This window comes from Anser brachyrhynchus (genome assembly GCF_964034855.1).
Source record: "Anser brachyrhynchus genome assembly, chromosome: 30".
NCBI classification, from domain to species: domain Eukaryota; kingdom Metazoa; phylum Chordata; class Aves; order Anseriformes; family Anatidae; genus Anser; species Anser brachyrhynchus.
The window spans coordinates 541,034-558,035 of NC_137723.1; the positions used below are offsets into that span (position 1 = coordinate 541,034).

A 17,002-nucleotide genomic window follows, 5' to 3' on the forward strand; every position below is an offset into this window, starting at 1 on the left:
AGCTCCAGCTGCTCCCTGTTCCCCAGCTGATGCCTGGGACCCACTTGTCCCAGCTGCGTCATTGCCCTACCCTGGGGACACCCAAAGAGCTTCCAGCCTCCCATCACGCAGGCTCTGCAGAGGCTGTGCTCACAGGGGGGCATCACCGGCTCTTGGAAGTCCTCCAGGCAGAGGGAGCAGGTGCTCTCAGGCTTCAGCCATGAATCACAGAATAGCCCAAATCGGTAGGGACCCAACAGGACTATCGACTCCGTTTTCTGGCTCCACAAAGTACCTACCAAAAATCAGACCCTTTCCCTGAGAGCCTTCTCCAAACGCTCCTTGAGCTGCGGTAGGCTCAGGGCCATGGCCATGTCCCTGGGGAGCCTGTTCCAGTGCCCAACCACCCTCTCAGGGAAGAACATTTTCTGAACAGCCCGTCTGAGCCTCCCCTGTGGCAGCTCCATGCCGTTCCCTATCAAGTGACAGACCAATGGCTTCTCTGGTCCCACTTTTGCTGTTTAGATATTTTTGAAAAATCCTTTTTATTGTCCCCCACACTACTGTCAAGCTTCAACTCAAATTGAGCTTTGGCCATTTGAATCTTTCCCCATAGGAATTAGGGCAGCATATCCAGAGGTGTGCCTTAGTTCCTTAAAGAACAGAAGGTCATCCATGTCATCATCTTGGCTGAATGCTGAAGCTGTCCCTCCTGTCTTTGGAAGCCATTTCCATGCCCAAGCCCCTACCCTGCTGCAACAGGGCTTCTCTTTCCAGAGGGTGAATGGTCTGCCCATTTCTTCCTCCTCTGGGATGGCCAGAGCTGGGGAGTGGGGCTGGTTCTTCGCCCTCACCACTCTGGGCAAAGGGTGGCAGCACAACGGTCAGCACTGAGGTGCAGAAAACAAACTTCACAACTCCTGAAGAGTTATAAAGCAGGTATGTTTATTGCAGTGCTGGGTGCAAGGGGATCGCTCCTCCTAGCTTGCACACCAATGGTTACTGCCAGGGTGTTTATATTGATGGCATATATGCATATTCATTTCATTTCCCGAAAGTCTCTTACATATTCATCGGGTCTCTGGAGAATCATTAACATAGGTTCCCACCCCTATTCGCATGCACGCTAGAGTCCTCGGGTGGTCCTCCAGCGTACTCTGGTGGTCTTTTGATGAAGGACGGAAGTCTTCCTCGCTGCTAAACTTCTGACCCTTCCTTTTATTTACAGACTTCAGCAATCCAAGCCAGTTCTTGCTGGTTCCGTTATCTATGCATGCAGTCTTTTACTCCCTTATCGTTGGGATTGCCCTCTCCTTGTGGTTAACACACAATTGTGTTAGCTAAGAAGTACAGATTCAACATCCTTTACCTTGTTCCCTGCCTCAGTCTTTTACAGTCACCCTGTCCTCCTCCCTACCTCAGTCCTGTCCTTGAGATTGATATACAAGAAAGTCCCTGTGTTAGCTAAAACCTGCAAAATCGCCATGCTTTCCCTTGTTCCCTGTCTCAACACCCAGCGGAGCGACTTTCCCTGCAGCCTCTGATCCCGCTCTGCTCTGGAGCCTCTTGCTCCCATCCCCCAAGTGTCCGAGCTCCTCCCAGAGATTTTTTGTTGTCCGGAACTGCATAAGAGTTGGGCAATTGTCATGTAGCTTTTTACTTCCTGTAGCCTGGCTGGGTGTGGTGAGGGACATCTCTCTCGGTGGGGCTCCCCTGGAGAAGAACCCCTGGGGGCTGCCTGCTGTGTCCCCCACCCCATGATAAGCGCAGGCTCTGTGCCCTGCCCAAGGCGCTGCTGGCTGTGGCTCCTTGTGTCCGAGCCAAAGGGGACTTACTCACCATCTGCCTGCAGTGCCTGCAGCCCCTTGATCCCCTCTCTCTTCTGCCCCAGCTTCTGCCCCCAGCTCCTGCTCCCGCTGCAGCACAGATGGGGCTCCCCTGGGGCTGCGGCCGCCCCAGCCTCACCGGCCATGCCAGGGGCCTCCTGACTTCCCTCGTCACTCTGCTCCTCCTCCGGCTGGGCTCAGGTAGGATCCTGCGGGGCTGCTGGGGGCTCTCCCCCCTGTGCATGCAGACTTTCTGCCATAGGGTAGGGGAGCAGACGTGGGGCAGGGGGACCCCAGCCCACAGATCAGCCCCGACTTGCTTTCACTTTCACTTTGGTTCTTTCATGCAATATGGGCGCTGCCTCTGCTGCCCTTTCTGGCTCTTCTTCACCTGCCCGAATGCTGCAGAGAGGGCTCCCACTCCCAGCACACCTCCTTCTCCTGTACGTCCTCCCTCTCCTTCTCCCATTTCCCCGGTGGTTTCCCATGGGACACGGGGGATACAGCATGCACCAACTCACACACAGCTCACCCTTTGTCACTCACTGCCCATAAATTTGCGATGGCAAAATGTCACCTCCTCTCTGTGCCCTTCTCCATTGCCCAGCCCAGCTCAGAGTGGAGGGACCAGGCCAGCCTCTCACTGCCACCGTGGGGCAGAATGTCGTGCTGCCCTGCCACTTGTCCCCTCGCAAGGATGCTGGCACCTTGGATATCAGGTGGATCCGGGATGATATCTCTGAGACAGTGCACCACTACCACAATGGAGAGGACCTGTACAGGGAGCAGATGTGGGCATATGCTGGGAGGACAGAGTTGGCCAGAGATGGTCTCTCTGCTGGAAGCCTGGACTTGAGAATCACCAGGGTGAGACCCTCGGATGATGGCCACTACTTCTGCACTGTGAAAGATGTTAACGCTTATCACGAAGCTATTGTGGAGTTGGAGGTATCAGGTTAGTGGCTGGGGTGATGCTCTCAGGGGATGGTCCTTGTGTCCCTGGGTTTGTGTGCCCTACCCAGGCCCCTGTCCCATCCTCACAGCCTTTTGATGAGGCCTTTCAATGTCTGATGGGGCTTTTCCTCCTCTGTCGGTGAGCAAGTGCTTGTCCAGCAAGGAGCCATTCTGCTGCAGGTGTTTTTTTGGACAGTTCAGTTGGTTTAGATAAGTTTTTGTGGTGTCCTTGAACTCCATCCCCATGATGTTCGGAGGGCACTTGGCATGGGCTGCTGAGCAGCTCCTTCAGCTCTGCCTGCCATGGGACAACATCTGAAGCAGGGAAGAGACCTCTGAGCACCTAGACCTCTGCTTGCTTTTGTTTTTGTCCTGGGGGAGACCAGAGATGTTGTCTGGAAGTCTCGGGGCATCTTGAACCAGCACAGCCTGGTGCAGAGATGCTGCCTGGAGGTGCTGAAGCTCGGCACCTGGGTTTTCTGGGTGATTTGGGGCCACTGGCATTGTGCAGCCCTGCTCTCTGAATCCGGCACCATCCGGGGTGGTTTGGGGTGAGGGTGGGTGCATGAAGCACCCAGTCCCAGAGCTGCTGTGGCTGTGGCTGGTCTGGGCTGTGTCTGGCATGGGAGCAGATGGGGTCTTTGCCTTGAAATGAATCCCTCCCCAAGTCAATCCCCAGCCGTGGGCTCTTCCCCCAGCCACAGGCGCTGACCCCCACCTCTCCCTGGGGGGCTACAAGGCCGGAGGTGTCCGGGTGCTGTGTCGATCGGCCGGCTGGTACCCGCTGCCGCACCTGCTGTGGAGGGATGCTCGCGGGCAGCATCTGCCCTCGGTCTCCCAGACACATTCCCAGGACCAGGAGGGGCTCTTTGAAATCGAAGGCGCCGTCATCGTGACCGGGAGCGTGGAGGGGCCCTTGTCCTGCGTGGTCAGGAGCAGCCGCCTCCAGCAGGAGCAGGAATCGTCCCTGCACATCGCAGGTACAAATAGCGCAGCCAGTGTGAGGTGTTCCTGGCCCCTGCACTTGTCCTGAACCGGGAGAAGTCTGGGTCTTGCTTTTTCACCCAGGGGCATGGAAACAGAGCCCTTTTCCTGGTGCCTTTTCTCAGCTCCCTTCTTCCACAACGCCCAGCCCTGGATGGTGGCTCTGGCTCTGGTCCTCGTGCTTTTGGCTGTGTCCATTGGCCTCAATATTTATCTCTTTCTAAAGAAAGGTAAGCTGGCAGCACAGGGATGGAGCAGAGGGAGGTGTTCTGCAGGGACCCGCGTGGGTCTGGAGCGGGGCTGAGCCCTGGCCCAGGGAGGTGCGTAGGAGGAGGAAGGGAATGTTCTCCTGGGGATCCCAAAGGCCTTGGGATCCTCTTGGGCCTCTGCCTTGGGCAACGAAGGCAGGGGAGAAGGCAAGGGGCCTTGGGTGGGAGGCCAGGGAGCATGGCTGCAGCGTGGGGCTGGTGGGAAGGCCCAGACCCCCTGCAGATGTTCCCACCGAGCAACCAAGCTGCTCTGCTGACCTCCTGTTCCTCCGCCTTTGCTTTTCAGTGGCACAGAGCCGAGAGCTGGGTGAGTCCTTGCAGTCCCTGCCCCCAGCCCCTGGGGAAGAGGTGTCCCTGCGGGAGGGACTGGGCTGGGTGGGCTGTGGGGGCTTGTGTGCTGGTTGCTCGGGGGTGCTGGAGGAGCAGCTGGAGCCTGATGGGGGAGTGGGGAGTGCTGGGGCTGGGGCTGCCCTGGGCACGGGACACGGCCGGGATGGCTGAAAGGAACGGGGATCAAGGTGGGGACGGGGAGCGAGCTGCGGGGCTGTCCCGCTCTGCACTGACGCTTCTGGGACAGGGACGTCCTCCACCCGTCCCCATTCCCTTCACCTTGTGCAGAGAGCTGCACAAGTGTCTGTCCTTACTTTTCACCTGCAAAAGCTTTGCTCAGAGCCGGGTCTGGCTGACTGTTGGTCTGGTCCCTCCCAGTCTGGGAGCAAGGTGGTCTGTGCCCATCGCACAATGTATAGATTTTGGTGTCTTCCCATTGGAGCCACCGTGAGATGAGAAGCAGTAACCTCTGATCACGCATTGCTTTTACTTCCTTTTCCAGTGAAAAAGGATGCAGAGCAGGGTAAGTCTCCCTTCACATAACCAAAGATTTGGTGTCTTCCCGTGGGAGGAGCCATGGGCTGAGCAGCTCTCCCTTCTCATCATGCATTGCTCTTGCTTTCCTTTTCCATCGGAACAAGCTGAACAGCTTGGTGAGTCTCCATCTCTTATTGAAATGCATTCAGGTCTAGCCATTAGATGGGTTTTCTCCCCTCATCATGCATTGCTTTTGCTTTGCTTTTCGAGAGGAAAAAGCTGAAATGCTGGGTGAGTCTTCTTCAGCCTGAAGAAATTTGAGCTTAGCCTTGTTAGTAGCCCTGGTATGAATTGCTCTCCCCTCTCATCATCCGTTGCTTTTCTCTTTCTCTTGCAGCTGCACAAGCTACAGAGCTGGGTGAGTGTCCCTCCCAAAATTTAAAATAAATTAAAATACATTAAATTAAATTAAATTAAATTAAATTAAAATAAAATAAAATAAAATAAAATAAAATAAAATAAAATAAAATAAAATAAAATAAAATAAAATAAAATAAAATAAAATAAAATAAAATAAAATAAAATAAATAAAATGCTCTGTATTAAGGAAGAAAGGTGAAGAGAGAAGTTTTCTCTTTTCATCATGAGTTGCTTTTACTCTTGTTTTGCAGAGGAAAAAGATGCAAAGCTGGGTGAGTCTCCCTATAAAAACCAAAGCAGTTTGGGGTCCGGTTGAGCTGTCCCCTCTCAACATGCCTTGTTTTTTCACTTTTCCAGAGAAACAAGCTGCAGAGCTTGGTGAGTGTCCCTTCTGAAATTTAAAATAAATGAAATGAAAATAAATGAAATGAAATGAAATGAAATGAAATGAAATAAAACAAAATAAAATAAAATAAAATAAAACAAAATAAAAGGCTCTGTATTAAGGAAGAAAGGTGAAGAGAGAAGTTTTCTCTTTTCATCGTGAGTTGCTTTTACTCTTGTTTTGCAGAGGAAAAAGATGCAAAGCTGGGTGAGTCTCCCTATAAAAACCAAAGCAGTTTGGGGTCCGGTTGAGCTGTCCCCTCTCAACATGCCTTGCTTTCCTTTTCTTTTTTCTAGTGGAGCAAGCTGCAGAGCTGGGTGAGTATCCCTCCCCAAACTGAAAACAAAAAATGGAGGTCCAGCCATGGGATCAGAAGCTGTCCCCTCTCACCATGCCTTGTTTTTTCACTTTTCCAGAGAAACAAGCTGCAGAGCTGGGTGAGTGTCCCTCCTGATATTTAGAATAAAATAAAAAATAAAATTAAATAAATAAAATAAAATAAAATAAAATAAAATAAAATAAAATAAAATAAAATAAAATAAAATAAAATAAAATAAAATAAAATAAAATAAAATAAAATAAAATAAAATAAAATAAAAGGGTCTGTATTAAGGAAGAAATGCGAAAAGAGAAGTTTTCTCTTTTCATCATGAGTTGCTTTTACTCTTTTTTTGCAGAGGAAAAAGATGCAAAGCTGGGTGAGTCTCCCTATAAAAACCAAAGCAGTTTGGGGTCCGGTTGAGCTGTCCCTTCTCATCATGCCTTGCTTTTTTTTTCTTTTTTCTAGTGGAGCAAGCTGCAGAGCTGGGTGAGTGTCCCCGCACTGGGGCCCCAGGGCAATGCCATGGTGATGTGCAGGGGAGGGTGGGCAGCTGGGACAGAGCAGCCCAGGGCTGGACCCTCACCCTGCCCACACCCACTGGGCACCGGCCGTGGGCTGTGACCAGCTCTCCCCTCTCCTTCCAGCATGGAGAAGGTTTCTGCTGCCTCATAATAGAGGTAGGTGTGCATTGAGTTACCCTCTGCAGTGCTTCTCCTGCCCTTGCTGGGGCATGTTCAGGAGCCAAGAGGTGCCCCATCTCCTGCCCCGTGGGGCAGCTCCTGGCCCCGAGCTGGGGAAAGCCTGCCCAGGGCTGAGCTCTGCCCCTGATGGCCTGGCTCCTTCTGTCCCTGCAGTGAAGGTGACCCTGGATCCAGACACGGCTCATCCACGGCTCATCTTCTCAGAGGCCTTCAGCAGTGTGAGATGGGAAAGTCAATGGCAGCAGGTGCCTGACAGCCAGGAGAGATTTGACCGTTGGTGCTGCGTGCTGGGCCGTGAGGAGTTCAGAGAGGGGAGGCACTGCTGGGTGGTGGAGGTCGAGGGGGAGCACCGAAAATGTTCTTGGTGGGCTGTTGGGGTGGCCAGGGCATCTGTGGAGAGGAAGAAAGGGATCAGCATATGCCCCAAAGAAGGGATCTGGGCTGTTCAGTACAATGAAGGAGATCTCGTGTCTCTTACAACTCCTCGCACCTACTTCTCCCTGTCCCCCGTCCCCATGAGGATCTGGGTCTGTCTGGACTGTACCCAGCAGCAGGTGTCTTTTATCAACGCTGACAATGGGGTCGAGATCTTCACATTCACAGCAGCCTCCTTCAATGGGGAGAGCATCCGCCCCTGGTTTTTGCTGGAAAAGCCAGGAATTCAGCTGTGCCTGAGGGACAGCACCCCCCAGACCCTGTCCCCAGCCCTGGGGGGCTCCTGCCCTTCTCCAGCCACTCCTGGATCACCTCTCCTTGGTCCTGCAGAAGCAGCACAGGAATGATGGGCGGTGGGGCCAGAGGCTGCCCCGTGTTCCTCCCCGCTGCTCCAGTGCCGGGGCACAAGCCCTGCTGGCACCCGCGGGTCTCACCCTGCCTCTGAGCCCCAGCGGGCAGCACAGGGGCTGCAGCAGCTCTCCACGCTCCTCTCCCCTCTACTTGCACTGCTTGCAGACCCCCAGTGCAAGGGATGTGGTCACCGTGTGCTGCCGGCCATTGCAGGCCACCTTTGCCTCCTAGTTTGGGGTTGATCTTTGCTCTGTGCCTGGTGCTGAGCATGAGCAGCCTGTGGGGGCTCTTTGTTCCCTCCTCTGGAGCACACCAAGGCGCAGCAGCAGCAGGACTGTGGCAAATAAAGTTTTGCACAGGAAGATGGAGTCTGGCAGTGGCATTTCCTGGGTGCTTCTGTCCTCAGGCTTTGCTGCCTGGGAAGGCGTCTTGCAGCAGACCATCTCCTTGGTGTTGGTCCTGGGAGTCAGAGCCAGGAGGAACCTAAGCTCCAGCTGCTCCCTGTTCCCCAGCTGATGCCTGGGACCCACTTGTCCCAGCTGCGTCATTGCCCTACCCTGGGGACACCCAAAGAGCTTCCAGCCTCCCATCACGCAGGCTCTGCAGAGGCTGTGCTCACAGGGGGGCATCACCGGCTCTTGGAAGTCCTCCAGGCAGAGGGAGCAGGTGCTCTCAGGCTTCAGCCATGAATCACAGAATAGCCCAAATCGGTAGGGACCCAACAGGACTATCGACTCCGTTTTCTGGCTCCACAAAGTACCTACCAAAAATCAGACCCTTTCCCTGAGAGCCTTCTCCAAACGCTCCTTGAGCTGCGGTAGGCTCAGGGCCATGGCCATGTCCCTGGGGAGCCTGTTCCAGTGCCCAACCACCCTCTCAGGGAAGAACATTTTCTGAACAGCCAGCCTGAGCCTCCCCTGTGGCAGCTCCATGCCTTTTCCTATCAAGTGACCGACCACTGGCTTCTCCGGTCCTACTTCTGCTGTTTAGATATTTTTGAAAAATCCTTTTTATTGTCCCCCACACTACTGTCAAGCTTCAACTCAAATTGAGCTTTGGCCATTTGAATCTTTCCCCATAGGAATTAGGGCAGCATATCCAGAGGTGTGCCTTAGTTCCTTAAAGAACAGAAGGTCATCCATGTCATCATCTTGGCTGAATGCTGAAGCTGTCCCTCCTGTCTTTGGAAGCCATTTCCATGCCCAAGCCCCCACCCTGCTGCAACAGGGCTTCTCTTTCCAGAGGGTGAATGGTCTGCCCATTTCTTCCTCCTCTGGGATGGCCAGAGCTGGGGAGTGGGGCTGGTTCTTCGCCCTCACCACTCTGGGCAAAGGGTGGTAGCACGACGGTCAGCACTGAGGTGCAGAAAACAAACTTCACAACTCCTGAAGAGTTATAAAGCAGGTATGTTTATTGCAGTGCTGGGTGCAAGGGGATCGCTCCTCCTAGCTTGCACACCAATGGTTACTGCCAGGGTGTTTATATTGATGGCATATATGCATATTCATTTCATTTCCCGAAAGTCTCTTACATATTCATCGGGTCTCTGGAGAATCATTAACATAGGTTCCCACCCCTATTCGCATGCACGCTAGAGTCCTCGGGTGGTCCTCCAGCGTACTCTGGTGGTCTTTTGATGAAGGACGGAAGTCTTCCTCACTGCTAAACTTCTGACCCTTCCTTTTATTTACAGACTTCAGCAATCCAAGCCAGTTCTTGCTGGTTCCGTTATCTATGCATGCAGTCTTTTACTCCCTTATCGTTGGGATTGCCCTCTCCTTGTGGTTAACACACAATTGTGTTAGCTAAGAAGTACAGATTCAACATCCTTTACCTTGTTCCCTGCCTCAGTCTTTTACAGTCACCCTGTCCTCCTCCCTACCTCAGTCCTGTCCTTGAGATTGATATACAAGAAAGTCCCTGTGTTAGCTAAAACCTGCAAAATCGCCATGCTTTCCCTTGTTCCCTGTCTCAACACCCAGCGGAGCGACTTTCCCTGCAGCCTCTGATCCCGCTCTGCTCTGGAGCCTCTTGCTCCCATCCCCCAAGTGTCCGAGCTCCTCCCAGAGATTTTTTGTTGTCCGGAACTGCATAAGAGTTGGGCAATTGTCATGTAGCTTTTTACTTCCTGTAGCCTGGCTGGGTGTGGTGAGGGACATCTCTCTCGGTGGGGCTCCCCTGGAGAAGAACCCCTGGGGGCTGCCTGCTGTGTCCCCCACCCCATGATAAGCGCAGGCTCTGTGCCCTGCCCAAGGCGCTGCTGGCTGTGGCTCCTTGTGTCCGAGCCAAAGGGGACTTACTCACCATCTGCCTGCAGTGCCTGCAGCCCCTTGATCCCCTCTCTCTTCTGCCCCAGCTTCTGCCCCCAGCTCCTGCTCCCGCTGCAGCACAGATGGGGCTCCCCTGGGGCTGCGGCCGCCCCAGCCTCACCGGCCATGCCAGGGGCCTCCTGACTTCCCTCGTCACTCTGCTCCTCCTCCGGCTGGGCTCAGGTAGGATCCTGCGGGGCTGCTGGGGGCTCTCCCCCCTGTGCATGCAGACTTTCTGCCATAGGGTAGGGGAGCAGACGTGGGGCAGGGGGACCCCAGCCCACAGATCAGCCCCGACTTGCTTTCACTTTCACTTTGGTTCTTTCATGCAATATGGGCGCTGCCTCTGCTGCCCTTTCTGGCTCTTCTTCACCTGCCCGAATGCTGCAGAGAGGGCTCCCACTCCCAGCACACCTCCTTCTCCTGTACGTCCTCCCTCTCCTTCTCCCATTTCCCCGGTGGTTTCCCATGGGACACGGGGGATACAGCATGCACCAACTCACACACAGCTCACCCTTTGTCACTCACTGCCCATAAATTTGCGATGGCAAAATGTCACCTCCTCTCTGTGCCCTTCTCCATTGCCCAGCCCAGCTCAGAGTGGAGGGACCAGGCCAGCCTCTCACTGCCACCGTGGGGCAGAATGTCGTGCTGCCCTGCCACTTGTCCCCTCGCAAGGATGCTGGCACCTTGGATATCAGGTGGATCCGGGATGATATCTCTGAGACAGTGCACCACTACCACAATGGAGAGGACCTGTACAGGGAGCAGATGTGGGCATATGCTGGGAGGACAGAGTTGGCCAGAGATGGTCTCTCTGCTGGAAGCCTGGACTTGAGAATCACCAGGGTGAGACCCTCGGATGATGGCCACTACTTCTGCACTGTGAAAGATGTTAACGCTTATCACGAAGCTATTGTGGAGTTGGAGGTATCAGGTTAGTGGCTGGGGTGATGCTCTCAGGGGATGGTCCTTGTGTCCCTGGGTTTGTGTGCCCTACCCAGGCCCCTGTCCCATCCTCACAGCCTTTTGATGAGGCCTTTCAATGTCTGATGGGGCTTTTCCTCCTCTGTCGGTGAGCAAGTGCTTGTCCAGCAAGGAGCCATTCTGCTGCAGGTGTTTTTTTGGACAGTTCAGTTGGTTTAGATAAGTTTTTGTGGTGTCCTTGAACTCCATCCCCATGATGTTCGGAGGGCACTTGGCATGGGCTGCTGAGCAGCTCCTTCAGCTCTGCCTGCCATGGGACAACATCTGAAGCAGGGAAGAGACCTCTGAGCACCTAGACCTCTGCTTGCTCTTGCTTTTTGTCCTGGGGGAGACCAGAGATGTTGTCTGGAAGTCTCGGGGCATCTTGAACCAGCACAGCCTGGTGCAGAGATGCTGCCTGGAGGTGCTGAAGCTCGGCACCTGGGTTTTCTGGGTGATTTGGGGCCACTGGCATTGTGCAGCCCTGCTGTCTGGATCCGGCACCATCCGGGGTGGTTTGGGGTGAGGGTGGGTGCATGAAGCGCCCAGTCCCAGAGCTGCTGTGGCTGTGGCTGGGCTGGGCTGTGTCTGACATGGGAGCAGATGGGGTCTTTGCCTTGAAATGAATCCCTCCCCAAGTCAAGCCTCAGCTACAGCCTCTTAACCCAGCCACAGGCGCTGACCCCCACCTCTCCCTGGGGGGCTACGAGGCCGGAGGCGTCCGGGTGCTGTGTCGATCGGCCGGCTGGTACCCGCTGCCGCAGCTGCTGTGGAGGGATGCTCGCGGGCAGCATCTGCCCTCGGTCTCCCAGACACATTCCCAGGACCAGGAGGGGCTCTTTGAAATTGAAGGCACCATCATCGTGACCGGGAGCGTGGAGGGGCCCTTGTCCTGTGTGGTCAGGAGCAGCCGCCTCCAGCAGGAGCGAGAATCATCCCTGCACATCGCAGGTACAAATAGCACAGCCAGGGGGAGGTGTTCCTGGCCCCTGCACTTGTCCTGTGCTGGGAGAAGTCTGGGTCTTACTTTTCCACCCACGGGCATGGAAACACAGCCCTTTTCCTGGTGCCTTTTCTCAGCTCCCTTCTTCCACAATGCCCAGCCCTGGATGGTGGCTCTGGCTCTAGTCCTCGTGCTTTTGGCTGTGTCCATTGGCCTCGCTGTTTATCTCTTTCTAAAGAAAGGTAAGCTGGCAGCGCAGGGATGGAGCAGAGGGAGGTGTTCTGCAGGGACCCGCGTGGGTCTGGAGCGGGGCTGAGCCCTGGCCCAGGGAGGTGCGTAGGAGGAGGAAGGGAATGTTCTCCTGGGGATCCCAAAGGCCTTAGGATCCTCTTGGCCTCTGCCTTGGGCAACGAAGACAGGGGAGAAGGCAAGGGGCCTTGGGTGGGAGGCCAGGGAGCATGGCTGCAGCGTGGGGCTGGTGGGAAGGCCCAGACCCCCTGCAGATGTTCCCACCGAGCAACCAGGCTGCTCTGCTGACCTCCTGTTCCTCCGCCTTTGCTTTTCAGTGGCACAGAGCCAAGAGGTGTCCTTACAGTCCTTGCAGTCCCTGCCCCCAGCCCCTGGGGAAGTGGTGTCCCTTTGGGAGGGACTGGGCTGGGTGGGCTGTGGGGGCTTGTGTGCTGGTGGCTCGGGGGTGCTGGAGGAGCAGCTGGAGCCTGACGGGGGAGTGGGGAGTGCTGGGGCTGGGGCTGCCCTGGGCACGGGACACGGCCGGGATGGCTGAAAGGAACGGGGATCAAGGTGGGGACGGGGAGTGAGCTGCGGGGCTACCCTGCTCTGCACTGACGCTTCTGGGACAGGGACGTCCTCCACCCGTCCCCATTCCCTTCACCTTGTGCAGAGAGCTGCACAAGTGTCTGTCCTTACTTTTCACCTGCAAAAGCTTTGCTCAGAGCCGGGTCTGGCTGACTGTTGGTCTGGTCCCTCCCAGTCTGGGAGCAAGGTGGTCTGTGCCCATCGCACACTGTATAGATTTTGGTGTCTTCCCATTGGAGCCACCGTGAGATGAGAAGCAGTAACCTCTGATCACGCATTGCTTTTACTTCCTTTTCCAGTGAAAAAGGATGCAGAGCAGGGTAAGTCTCCCTTCACATAACCAAAGATTTGGTGTCTTCCCGTGGGAGGAGCCATGGGCTGAGCAGCTCTCCCTTCTCATCATGCATTGCTCTTGCTTTCCTTTTCCATCGGAACAAGCTGAACAGCTTGGTGAGTCTCCATCTCTTATTGAAATGCATTCAGGTCTAGCCATTAGATGGGTTTTCTCCCCTCATCATGCATTGCTTTTGCTTTGCTTTTCGAGAGGAAAAAGCTGAAATGCTGGGTGAGTCTTCTTCAGCCTGAAGAAATTTGAGCTTAGCCTTGTTAGTAGCCCTGGTATGAATTGCTCTCCCCTCTCATCATCCGTTGCTTTTCTCTTTCTCTTGCAGCTGCACAAGCTACAGAGCTGGGTGAGTGTCCCTCCCGAAATTTAAAATAAATTAAAATAAATAAAATAAAATAAAATAAAATAAAATAAAATAAAATAAAATAAAATAAAATAAAATAAAAGCCTCTGTATTAAGGAAGAATGGTGAAGAGAGATGTTTTCTCTTTTCATCATGTATTGCTTTTACTCTTGTTTTGCAGAGGAAAAAGATGCAAAGCTGGGTGAGTCTCCCTATAAAAACCAAAGCAGTTTGGGGTCCAGTTGAGCTGTCCCCTCTCAACATGTCTTGTTTTTTCACTTTTCCAGAGAAACAAGCTGCAGAGCTGGGTGAGTGTCCCTTCTGAAATTTAAAATAAATGAAAATAAATGAAAATAAATGAAAATAAATGAAAATAAATGAAATGAAATGAAATGAAATGAAATGAAATGAAATGAAATGAAATGAAATGAAATAAAATAAAATAAAATAAAATAAAATAAAATAAAATAAAATAAAATAAAATAAAATAAAATAAAATAATATAAAACAAAGTAAAATAAAAGGCTCTATATTAAGGAAGAAAGGTGAAGAGAGAAGTTTTCTCTTTTCATCATGAGTTGCTTTTACTCTTGTTTTGCAGAGGAAAAAGATGCAAAGCTGGGTGAGTCTCCCTATAAAAACCAAAGCAGTTTGGGGTCCAGTTGAGCTGTCCCCTCTCAACATGCCTTGCTTTCCTTTTCTTTTTTCTAGTGGAGCAAGCTGCAGAGCTGGGTGAGTGTCCCCTGCTTGGGCCCCAGTGCTGGAGGAGCAGCTGGAGCCTGACGGGGGAGTGGGGAGTGCTGGGGCTGGGGCTGCCCTGGGCACGGGACACGGCCGGGATGGCTGAAAGGAACGGGCATCAAGGTGGGGACGGGGAGCGAGCTGCGGGGCTGCCCCACTCTGCACTGATGCTTCTGGGACAGGGACGTCCTCCACCCATCCCCTTTCACTTCCACTTTGTTTTGGTGACACAGTGCAGAGAGCTGCACAAGTGTCTGTTCTTACTGCTCCATGTGCATGAGCCTTGCTCAAAGCTGGGTCTTGCTCCATGTTAGTCCGTTCCTTCCCAAATTTGGAGCAAGGTGGTCTGTGCCCTGTCACCAGGGCAAAGAAACTTGGGGTCTAGCTTTGGAAGTAGCAATGGAGTTATAAGCTGTCCTCTCTGATCATGCATTGCTTTTTCTTTCCTTTTCTAGTAAAAAAGGCTACAAAGCTGGGTAAGTCTCCTTCCCAAAAGAGAAGGAATTTGGTGTCTCCACGGAGGAGTAGCCATGGGATGAGAAACTGCACCCTCTGAACATGAATTACTTTCTCTTTCTTTTAATTTTATAGAGGAACAAGCTGCACAGATCAGTGAGTATCCATCCCCCAACCCAAAGAATTTGGAGTCTAGACATGGGATGAGAATTTTTCCCTCTGATTATGGATTCCCTGTGCTTTTCCTTCCCAGAGGAAAAAGATGCAAAACTGGGTGAGTCTCCCACCCTAATGTGAAGGAACTGAGGTCCTTTGCTTTGTAGCAGCCATTTGATGAGAAGCTGTCCTTCCTCCTCATGCACTGCTTTTCCCTTTCTTTCCCAGCGGAACTGGCTGCAGAGCTGGGTGAGTGTCCCTGAGCCTGGGTCCCAGGGCAACACCAAGGTGATGTGCAGGGGAGGGTGGGCAGCTGGGACAGAGCAGCCCAGGGCTGGACCCTCACCCTGCCCACACCCACTGGGCACCAGTCATGGGCTGTGACCAGCTCTCCCGTCTCATTCCAGCATGGAGAAGGTGTATTCTGCCTCAAAACAGAGGTAGGTGTTCACTCGGTTGCCCTCTGCAGTGCTTCTCCTGCCTTGCAGGGGCATGTTCAGGAGCCAAGAGGTGCCCCATCTCCTGCCCCGTGGGGCAGCTCCTGGCCCCGAGCCTGCCCAGGGCTGAGCTCTGCCCCTGATGGCCTGGCTCCTTCTGTCCCTGCAGTGGAGATGACCCTGGATCCAGACACGGCTCATCCCCAACTCGTCCTGTCTCAGGACAAGAGCAGTGTGAGATGGGAAAGTGAATGGCAGCAGGTGCCCAACAGCCCAGAGAGATTTATCCGTCAGTGCTGCGTGCTGGGCCGTGAGGAGTTCAAAGAAGGGAAGCATTGCTGGGAAGTGGAGCTGGAGGGGGAGCTGGAAAACGATTTGTGGTGGGTCGGACTGGGGGTGGCCAGGGCATCAGTGAAGAGGAAGGGTTTGCTCAACGTAAGCCCAGAAGAAGGGATCTGGGCTGTGCAGTTCAATGAGGGGCAGATCATGTCTCTCACATCTCCTCCCACCCCCTTGTCCCTGTCCCCTGTCCCCACGAGGATCTGGGTCTGTCTGGACTGTACCCAGCAGCAGGTGTCTTTTATCAACGCTGACAAAGCGGTCGAGATCTTCACTTTCCCATCAGCCTCCTTCAATGGGGAGAGCATCCGCCCCTGGTTCCTGTTGGGGACACAGGGAATTCAGCTGTGCCTGAGGGGCAACGCCCCCCAGACTCTATCCCCAGCCCTGGAGGGCTCCTGCCCTTCTCCAGCCACTCCTGGATCACCTCTCCTTGGTGCTCCAGGAGTAGGCCAGGAATGAGGGGCAATGAGGCCAGGGGCTGCCCTGTGTTCCTCCCTGCTGCTGGAGGAGGGCTGGGATGCTGCAAGCAGGGGCCAGGCCCCTTGCAGCCCCTGGACACTGTCCTGCACGCAGCTCCTGTGCTGGGGCACAAGCCCTGCTGGCACCCGTGAGTCTCAGCTTGCCTCTGAGCCCCAGTGGGCAGCACAGGGGCTGCAGCAGCTCTCCACGCTCCTCTCCCCTCTGCTTGCACTGCTTGCAGACCCCCAGTGCAAGGGATGTGTTCACCGTGTGCTGCCGGCCATTGCAGGCCACCTTTGCCTTCTAGTTTGGGGTTGATCTTTGCTCTGTGCCTGGTGCTGAGCATGAGTGAGAGAGGGAGTTAGGAGAATCTTATCAAGTAGAGATAGAGTGCTGACAGCATTAAACTAGGATGCTACTTAGTGTCTTTGCTAACTATGGCGCATTGTGCAAATTAACTAAAGCAAGAAGCCTTGGGCCCCTTACCAAGGTTCGTCTCCTAATAAGAGTGTGAGCCTGTCTTAAGAAACTGGTAGAAACTGGTCCTGCGGATGGACAAGAGCCAAGGAGCAACCGAGTCTGTGCAAAGACAAGAGGTCAACTAGCGGTGACGAGGAAGAGTCATCAATCTTCACCCCACGACCCCCGACAACCACCACCAGGATACACTGTGCAAGCGCAGATGGGAGAACTTTATGGAAATGATTCCTTGGAACTAATTTTAATACGAAGCGGGGACAGGTTATGAATATGTATAAGCATATTGTGAAACTTCATGCATATGTAACCCTTTACTGCATATAACCATGGCAAGTTGCCGCATCAGGTGCGCACGACTTTGGCGGGACTACCCCCGTGCCACCCAGCGCTGAATAAACATACCTACTTTACAATCTTACTGATTGTGGAGTGCATTTTCCACAAGTCATGAGCAGCCTGTGGAGGCTCTTTGTTCCTTCCTCTGGAGCACATCAAGGCACAGCAGCAGTTTTGCACAGGAAGATGGAGTCTGGCAGTGGCATTTCCTGGGTGCTTCTGTCCTCAGGCTTTGCTGCCTGGGAAGGCATCTTGCAGCAGACCATCTCCTTGGTGTTGGTCCTGGGAGTCAGAGCCAGGAGGAACCTAAGGTCCAGCTGCTCCCTGTTCCCCAGCTGATGCCTGGAACCCACTTGTCCCAGCTGCGTCATTGCCCTACCCTGGGGCCACCCAAAGAGCTTCCAGCCTCCCATCACACAGGCTCTACAGAGGCTGTGCT

The 17,002-nt window shown here is 53.7% G+C and overlaps 3 protein-coding genes across 4 annotated transcripts in view; 2 read left to right on the forward strand and 1 right to left on the reverse strand.

The window, feature by feature from the left end:
- The first annotated feature begins 27 nt into the window (after positions 1-27).
- Positions 28-7,795, forward strand: LOC308184226 (butyrophilin subfamily 1 member A1-like). The gene is made up of 10 exons (XM_080571123.1): positions 28-2,006; positions 2,413-2,760; positions 3,458-3,739; positions 3,869-3,973; positions 5,217-5,237; positions 5,811-5,831; positions 6,041-6,061; positions 6,412-6,432; positions 6,591-6,623; positions 6,801-7,795. The coding sequence occupies exons 1-10, from the start codon at positions 1,907-1,909 to the stop codon at positions 7,427-7,429; spliced, it is 1,581 nt and encodes a 526-aa protein (XP_080427249.1). The 5' UTR covers positions 28-1,906; the 3' UTR covers positions 7,430-7,795.
- A 1,361-nt stretch (positions 7,796-9,156) lies between these two features.
- Positions 9,157-16,645, forward strand: LOC308184221 (butyrophilin subfamily 1 member A1-like). Of its 2 annotated transcripts, XM_080571103.1 has the most exons (15): positions 9,157-9,925; positions 10,332-10,679; positions 11,378-11,659; positions 11,789-11,893; positions 13,139-13,159; positions 13,338-13,358; positions 13,444-13,464; positions 13,758-13,778; positions 13,868-13,888; positions 14,353-14,373; positions 14,489-14,509; positions 14,607-14,627; positions 14,738-14,758; positions 14,917-14,949; positions 15,116-16,645. In XM_080571103.1, exons 1-15 carry the CDS (start codon positions 9,826-9,828, stop codon positions 15,745-15,747), a joined length of 1,689 nt encoding a protein of 562 aa, XP_080427229.1. In that variant the 5' UTR covers positions 9,157-9,825; the 3' UTR covers positions 15,748-16,645. The 2 variants fall into 2 exon arrangements, with proteins under 2 accessions (XP_080427229.1, XP_080427230.1); XM_080571104.1 differs by lacking the exons at positions 11,378-11,659; positions 11,789-11,893 and having other exon boundaries at positions 9,163-9,925; positions 14,583-14,627.
- Positions 15,377-17,002, reverse strand: part of LOC308184222 (uncharacterized protein) — a 29,868-nt gene continuing 28,242 nt past the window's right edge. The window contains exon 7 of the transcript XR_013942607.1: positions 15,377-16,683. The gene's annotated coding sequence lies outside the window, so the exon portion shown is untranslated. The remainder of the gene's footprint in view (positions 16,684-17,002) is intronic.

Coding starts and splice junctions, on each gene's coding strand:
- LOC308184226 (XM_080571123.1), top strand. CDS start 1,907: ATGGGGCTCCCCTGGGGCTGCGGCCGCCCCAGCCTCACCGGCCATGCC. Junction 5,832..6,040: donor GGAAAAAGATGCAAAGCTGG/GTGAGTCTCCCT, acceptor TCACTTTTCCAG/AGAAACAAGCTGCAGAGCTG. Junction 6,624..6,800: donor TCTGCTGCCTCATAATAGAG/GTAGGTGTGCAT, acceptor CTGTCCCTGCAG/TGAAGGTGACCCTGGATCCA.
- LOC308184221 (XM_080571103.1), top strand. CDS start 9,826: ATGGGGCTCCCCTGGGGCTGCGGCCGCCCCAGCCTCACCGGCCATGCC. Junction 14,759..14,916: donor GGAACTGGCTGCAGAGCTGG/GTGAGTGTCCCT, acceptor GTCTCATTCCAG/CATGGAGAAGGTGTATTCTG. Junction 14,950..15,115: donor TATTCTGCCTCAAAACAGAG/GTAGGTGTTCAC, acceptor CTGTCCCTGCAG/TGGAGATGACCCTGGATCCA.